An 8467-nucleotide genomic window follows, 5' to 3' on the forward strand; every position below is an offset into this window, starting at 1 on the left:
ATAAGCACTAAGTAGTTGCTCTTGCTTACTAGGCACCAGCTCTGGGCCTTTGGTTTCAAATTTTAGATTTAATGAAAACCTATTATAACATTGTAATTTGCAAGTTAAAATACGTAATTCGAATAGACAAGTAGTCGCTTCTTATACGACTACCTACTCCCAACTCCGGTCATAGCTATGCACCCGGATTATCGATCGTATTATAAATAGTTAATCTGCACTGACTATAATAATATATAGATACTACGGACGTATAAACACGTCCGTGATGTATATATAGTCTTATGTTACTTGGTAACAGTTACCGTGATAAATTAAAAGCACGAAATTGGTATAGCTTTCAAACTAAGTCCAAGCGAACGGTTTAGATTGCATATATAATACCATCTAATAGGTATATACTATATATAAACCATCGTCCATCGTTCTTAACTAGTTATAATAGGTACCTACATAAGTTTCAATTAGAAACTTTCAAACGAAAAAATGGATACTGCTTTGTTATACACATTAGATGTTAAGTTAGTCACTGCCATAGGTGTATAAAATTTAAATTACCTATATACAATTGGAGGGATACGAAAAACGATTTTGTGAAGACGATCTGTCAGCCTATACCACTAGGCAATAACTACTAAGCATAATAATTCAAGACATGATATTATGCTTGAAATAGATAACCATTGGTTTTATAATATAATGTGTTTCATAAAATCAATGGTATTAGTGTATTACAGTAGGCCTGTGGATGATCGTGTTTTGTAGTACAAGAACTTTAAAATACCCATTGCATTAATGATATAAGCATGAGCGCAAATATATCTATATTATTTAGAGTATGCTTAACAGTTGAACAATATTTTTTGTTAATCTATGAAATGTATTGACTATTCACCTAAGTTTAAAGATAACAAAACAATGAAATTTATTGTAGAAACTTAGTAACATAATATAGTCATTTTAGAAGAAAAAATGTTTTAAAAAATGCATTGTATGGATGTAAAACAATCTATTTATAGTTGTAGAATTGGATATAATCATATTTTCAGACCAACTGATTTTTGTAGTAATTTATTTGAAGTAGTAGGTTACTAATTCAAAGCAACAATTTTTTTGTAGTACTTGTGTTATTCCTTTTAAGTTGTAATATACTCTTAATAAAAAGTAAATTACTTACTTAGAAAAAAATGTATGAATTAAAAAACATTGTATGGTAAACTACGATAGTTAGTAAATCAAAAATAGTAATACTATTATTAATACTTGAATGTATTTCACATCAGAACTGTTAAGATAATTTGATTTACATTTCCTTGTCCAAAACTTAAATGAAAATGACTATTTTTTTTTCTTATTTGTTCATAATATTTTAACAATAATGAGCACTTAAAAATCAGTGATGTTATTATTATTTTTAGATGATCATAAATAAAGTATTAAGATTAACTGTACTGTAACATAAAAATAATAAAGGAATAATCGTGTTACTTTTAATTTAGATGAATCATTTTAACATACCAATACCAAAAAATTCTTTCATACATTTAATTTAATATTATACATAATTGTAAACATTTTTTCTTTAGTTTTAAGATGACTGTTCTTTTTCTTTTGCATCTTTTTCCTTCTTCTCTTTAGCTTTGGCTTCTGCTTTTGCTGCAGCAATTTCAGCCTCCATTTTTTCATATTCAGTAATAAGTTTCTCAACTTCATGTTTTTCAAGTATACTTGTAACAGTCTGATCATTTTCTCGCTTGAGTGTAGCCATTTCCACTAAAAAAAAATGACTCGTATCAATAAATAACCAACTATAAATAGTTGTGATTTAAGCATGGAATTAATATTTAATTGTGATATTATATGGTAACTTTTTATTAAATTGAAGGTAATTTAAAGTTTCTAAGATTAAAAAATAGTTGAATGTTATACAAATTATATTTATAAATTAATTAATTTATAACTAAGATTATAATGTTTATGACTTTAAACCTATACAAATATACCCATAAATTGATCAAAATTCACATTACATAAAAAAAAAAACAAAACAAAATATTGTGTTATTCATTTAAAATATATTATAAATCCGTAGTAATAAGTTATTAGTTACTAATAATTTTTAATTAATAAAATTCATTTTAAATTTTAGATTCTGAGGAAAGAGATAAATGTATTGATTTTATCATGTGTTTTTTTTTTATTTTATGAATGAGTACACGATTAGTTATCAATAAAAAGTTATGATTTTCAAGAATGGGAGTAGTTTTGGATATCAATTGAATCTAGTTTATACTTTAAAGAAAAAAAATCCCAGTACTTATTTTTAAGATCTGGAAAAACAAACAAAAAATTAAGGAAAATGGGAAATTTTACATAAATCCTAATTACAACAAATGAACAAAACAATTACCTAATTGTAGATACTTGAAATTTTCGCCAAATGTTTTATAATATGATTGTTTTAATTATATGATAACATTTTTAACTAAGATATTTATAGCCAAGAAAAATTGTCAATGTTTATAAGTATTTTATCTATAAATGTCAATAAAAAATATTAGCCAATAGCCAAATAAAAATTCTTAATAAATAATAATTCTTATTAAAAATTTAATACAAGATCCTATAAATATTATTCTTATATCCGTATAAAAATTTTAAAAATAAATTTCATAACTATAAACACAATTTTTTTTTAAATATACATATGAAGTTTAAAAATTGACAACAATTGTCAAAATTGAAAATTATTTTGTAGTTAAAAATTAATATAAGATTCTTCATAAGTAGTTCTAACTATTTTTAAGACTTTTAAAGATAAAAATTGGACGGTATTATAAACATTAACAATATTTTAATTATTTTGTTATAATTTAAAAACATTTATGGGAACTTCAACTTCTACGTATTTTATATTACTATCTTATTTATAGGTAATGAAAATCTGTTTTTCTGTCTTATGGTATTAACAGAAAGAAGTATTCAATTTTGAGTGGTATAAGTTGATATATTATGGTATAAAATATAAATAATAATAAGATATTGATAATATAATAAATGCAATATTTTTGAGAAAAAACCATTCTACTATAATACTTAAAGTAAAATAAATAACTAATAGTTATATCAAAAAACATAATTAGGTGATATAGGCAGATAGACATCACTTGATACCTAATGTACAGTAGAATACATAGAGGTTATTTGAAAAGTGTAAATATCTTAAAAAAAATCTATGATTTACCCATTTACAATTGAGTCTTTTATAAGTGGGGGTTTTTGGTTGGGTTAATTACCCTACACCAGTATAAAATCTGGTAAAACAAAGTAACCAAATAACAACTCAGGTGAAAAATGTGGAGCTAAAGAATTTTATGACAGAAACTTGAAATGTGTGAATGATATAGACCAAAATATTTTATGACAGGAATATTAGAATTTGAACGATATCAATTGTACATTATTACAATTCAAGAAATAAGATGGCAAGTAGAACTAAATTTAAAAATTGGTAATTGGACTGTATTTTGTAATGGTAGTACTAGACACCGGTTAGATGTTGATTTCATAGTAAATGACAGATATTACTAAGAATTAGAATATGTGAAGCAGTAATTAAAAGAATTTACTTAATTGAAATGAAATACCGATGGTTTAGTGTAGAGGTTCCCAAACTTTTTATTGTACGACCCATATTGAAAATTTTTTAAAATATGGCGACCCACGATATCAATGAATTTACCTTTTTTTTTCTACCATACAACAACAAATTTAACTATTTTATTAAATTTTATGTAGTTACGAAAAAAAAGTTATAGATGATTATATTTTCGTATTATTTAAAAATATATTGCGACTCACCAAAAGTTTAATCGAGACCCACAGTTTGGGAACATCTTGTTTAGTGTGTTAATTAAGGGGTATATTCCAACTAAAGTCAATGAAAAAGTCAATAATATTTTTTACAAAGATTTAGTTGCTATGTGTGATTAATGTAAAAAATAAATTTTAATTTTTAAGAGATTTTTTTTTTTCATATACAAGTTTAAATGGTATATAATATGCAATACAAATTATATAAAAATGTAAAAGTAACTTCAAGTTTTAGTTTCAGATCCATTCAAAAAATAAGTTAATAATACCTACAAAAAATATACATAAGTACCTAGGTGTTAATATAAAGTATGAAAGAATTCTAGAATTTTGTTCTAATTTGTGAAAATATTATATTAGTATTACTTTGAATCACTGAGAATGAAATTTTTTTTTTAATTTTTCCATATATTATACCTTTATCAGCTGTAAGTTTAGTTGCATCCAAAGTTTTTGATAAAATTTTCACGGCCAATTTTTTTGCTTCATCTAAAGTCATTTGTCCTTCTTTATACTCAGTTTTCAATGACGCTATGGCAGCCTATAATAAAATTTTATTGATTAAATAACAATAAATTGTTCAATTAAATCAAACATGTTGTTTTAACATACTGCACTATTTGTTCCAATACAGGTTGCTTTCCAACCACAATAATTTCCACTAGGATCTGACTGGTAAAGTTGAAAACCATAATGTGAATCCCAACCCATATATAATATAGATACACCAAATGGTCTTTTACCTATAGAATAATAGAATATTCAAATACAATATGTTCAATTTCTTTTTGTTTTTTTTTTTAAAAAATAATAATAATAAATTACCTCCATATTGAGTATATGCTTGTTTTACATCACACAGCCATGAAACAAGCTGTTCACACGGTATAGAATCACCATATTGCATACGATAACGTTCAGAAATAGAACGGAGTTCGCTAACCAAAACATTAGCATCAGCAGTAATACCAGCTACACTACAAACCATGTCACTGGAAATTTTATAAGTTAAAGTTAAGATATTTTAGTTTCAAAATAAGTAATTAAAAGTAGTCAAATTTGAAATTACTCATTTAATTTATAAATTTTCTCTGAGCCACAAGTCTCATCAAGAAGTTTATTCACATTTCGTTTTTCAGCAGCAAGAAGAACTCCATCATTTGTAAGTATGCCTAAACACGTACCAGCATGACTGATTGCTTCTATAGCATATTCCACTTGATATAAACGACCTGAAACAATTGATATGGTAAACCATTTAAAAAGTAATAAAAAAATTTAAAAAATAATAATCGATTAAGATTTATTACATGTAGATATAAAAAAACAATTTTAAAACAACTACTAATGTTACCTTCGGGTGAAAAAATAGTTGTTCTTGTATCATATCTTCGAGCCTAGAAAAAAAGTTAAAAAGAAAATTAAAATATTTTATTTATTCTTAAAGTTTTACAAAATGATTGAAAAAGAGGTTTAGGAGACTATTTAGTATTAAATAAATATATTTATATATCTCATTACCATTTTAAAAGTATCAAGAGAAAAACTATAATAAAATAATTTTTATTCAGTAGTAAATTATTTAATAATTTTTGTAAAATAAAAAAAACCAACAATATTCATAATATATATTGTTGAATGTTGATAAACAATGACAATACTTAAATGTTAAAATAAAGTTTAAAATCCGGGAATTTTTAAGGTTAATGAATAACGCAGAGTAATCTAGTTAGTATATAACTTCTTTGAAATTTAAAATTTTTAAATGATAGTATTATGTGATAGAACAAACTATAGCTATGGTCGTGGTTTATACCACGATGTATGATAGTATTATTTTATTATCACAGAATAATGTGGGCTCCTGCCGCTCCGGCTCGACTGTGCCCTGTCCCTGTCACTCTGTCCATGACTCCAATGCTTGACAAATGTTACTAAATTTTATTTAAATCAGCGGTAACACTGAGTCATTGAGTCACTGAATTATGGCAAACTGATTCAATTCACTCAGTTCACTTAAAAGAGTCAACTCTTTGAATCGACTCACTCACGAAGTCACGAACTACTCATCCCTAAATTTTAGAGACCTAAGACAGTGAATACTCAATAATATGCCCCATATGTATAGAAAAATGATTAAATAGTATGTGTTATTTATTATAATTATTATTATATACCAAAGTGGATTTATAATATTATTAATATTTACAATTTTTGTAGATATCTGATATTACAACGATAGATTATTTACTAGTAAAACTTGAAGACTTTAGAGTCTAGTCTATATGATTATATAATATACTTATTATACCTTGGATCATATTAGACATATTATACTAATGAAATATGAATAATAATCATGCTAACGAGTAATGATTTACTATAAATATTATATAACCAAATAAGTAACTAGTCTATGATCTAAGTCCTAAGGTTTAATACTCTATACTTGAACACTTCTATAGTCGGGTTGGCTTGTTCAGAACTCACTATGGTACGGCAGTACGGTATTACATGGGTTAAAAAAAATTTCTGAATTCGTATATATCTTAGTCCTTGTCCTAAATAAACTCCTTAGCTACATGTATTAATTAAGAAATTATTACTTTGAACACAAATTATAATAGAACAATTATCCTATAATTTAATTGTAACAGACATCAACTATTATGAATTAATACCATTCCTTATTAATGAACAATAATTAAGATTTTTAAAACATACTTATTGTTTAATTAGTTAAAACAATTGGATTAAAAGAAAATATATTTTTATTGAGATTTTCTTTATTCTGTATATTATTAGGAACGAATGGTTTTTAAAAATTGAAGACATATATAGTAGGTACTTTAAAATTAATACATAAAATCTGTCTTGAAAATAAATTTTACTATGTTTTGTTGTTACAAAAAAGACACTATTTTTAATTTTATAACTATAATAATATAGTACCTATTAGAAATTTAGAAATATATTGTAAAAATTAAAGTATATATATATAATTTACAAAAATACCATGTTATATAACAACACAAAACTTACTGTTCAAAACAATATAGTATATTTTCTAAGGATCATTATTCATTAATCATTATAATATAAACCATTAAATTTATTGAATAATATAATTATACTTTTTACAACTTTTTAACTTAACCTTTCTAGAATTATTATATTAACATTATAAACATTAATGAACTTTAATAATTTTATAAATTAATAATAATAATGTTTATTAATGACTACCTATCATTTCTTTGAATGGCGGACAATTTCCTCCCGGATATTTTTCCCCCCGACTGTTTTTGGCGTAGTAGGACATTTCCCCCCAACATTTTTCGATGCGGACATTTTCCCCCCATTTTTTTTTTTAAGTTTATTATTTAATATTTGATAAGAAATTATTTCTTTCCAGTAAAATGTAATTTTTTTTTTATAAATATAATCAATTATACTATTATAATTACCTATTATAGTAGATGTATATTTTTGATCAATTCAACTACTTGAAACAATAAAATAATAGTAATATACTATTAAATATATACTTAAAAGATTGTCTAAATAAAAAAGTAATAGAACTAGCATATTGTATTATTCGCTAGTATCTAAAATTAATAAGCTATCAAAAATTAAAACAGGTACGGTTTTTTTTAACAAAAAATAAATAAATATGAAAGACGATTACAAAATATGTGCTTAGATATAAAAAAAGTATCAAAAATTAAATGTTTTTTTACAAAATATATCATTTTTATGTCGAAATTTTTAGACTATATTTCATAAATATTTTTTAACCTTTTATACTTATATAATTTTTTTACGTTTTATTATATTTATTAAAAAAAAAAAAAAATGTAATTTATAGTATATAAATATATAAAGTTAATTGTAGTATAATTGATTATATTTATGAAAAAAAATTATTTCTTAGTAAATAATAAATAATAAACTTAAAAAGAAATGGGGGGGGAAATGTCCGGTTATCAATTTCTTTATCTAGTTTAACTAGTTTATCTTATAATTACATAGTTACACCACTAGGTACTTATATTAGAACCTAAACACAAAATGTATTATCTTCAAACTTGTGGATCAACTTTGGGTTCATCAAATTTAATTGTTGGAAATTTTGTAGGATCTTCATCTGTGCCAATGTTGTACTGTCTGCCAATCTTTTCTAAATCTGCCCTGTAACCTTTATCAATGGAAGTGTCAAAGGTATTGGAATCAAACTTTCCTTTGTACTTGCAAATTTTATCCAAGAACAGTTGTTGGATTGGATCTGAAACGTTGGCCATCAACACAGATGAGGTCGACATATTACTACTAATTAATTGACTAGTTGATCCAGTGACATTCAGTTTTTGTAATAAATTTAATAACGACATTTTTAATCTGAAATATTGATTACACATTTTTACATACTGCAATTAATCACAAGCAGTGGTTATTACTTATTTACCTGTCTGACATTTTAGACTTGTGTGAAAAAAATTATGTATAAAGGTGCCTGCCGCCTTTAGTTTTTACAGAAGATTGGTTGTTATTACTTAATTATGGATAAAATCTTTTTTTATGAAATGTTTAATCT

At 24.4% G+C, this 8467-nt stretch overlaps 2 protein-coding genes across 2 annotated transcripts; both read right to left on the reverse strand.

Moving 5' to 3' along the window:
- Positions 1 to 1465: 1465 nt before the first annotated feature.
- On the reverse strand, positions 1466 to 5549 carry LOC114125829 (proteasome subunit alpha type-4). The gene is made up of 7 exons (XM_027989619.2): positions 5395 to 5549; positions 5228 to 5270; positions 4943 to 5105; positions 4699 to 4865; positions 4486 to 4616; positions 4291 to 4414; positions 1466 to 1773 (listed from the first exon to the last, which is right to left on the reverse strand). The coding sequence occupies exons 1-7, from the start codon at positions 5395 to 5397 to the stop codon at positions 1589 to 1591; spliced, it is 816 nt and encodes a 271-aa protein (XP_027845420.1). The 5' UTR covers positions 5398 to 5549; the 3' UTR covers positions 1466 to 1588.
- A 2300-nt stretch (positions 5550 to 7849) lies between these two features.
- On the reverse strand, positions 7850 to 8264 carry LOC114125844 (ATP synthase-coupling factor 6, mitochondrial-like). Its single transcript, XM_027989639.2, has one exon. It carries the CDS (start codon positions 8262 to 8264, stop codon positions 7956 to 7958), a length of 309 nt encoding a protein of 102 aa, XP_027845440.1. The 3' UTR covers positions 7850 to 7955.
- Between the last annotated feature and the right edge of the window lie 203 nt (positions 8265 to 8467).

Source organism: Aphis gossypii, chromosome 2 (assembly GCF_020184175.1).
Source record: "Aphis gossypii isolate Hap1 chromosome 2, ASM2018417v2, whole genome shotgun sequence".
NCBI lineage: Eukaryota > Metazoa > Arthropoda > Insecta > Hemiptera > Aphididae > Aphis > Aphis gossypii.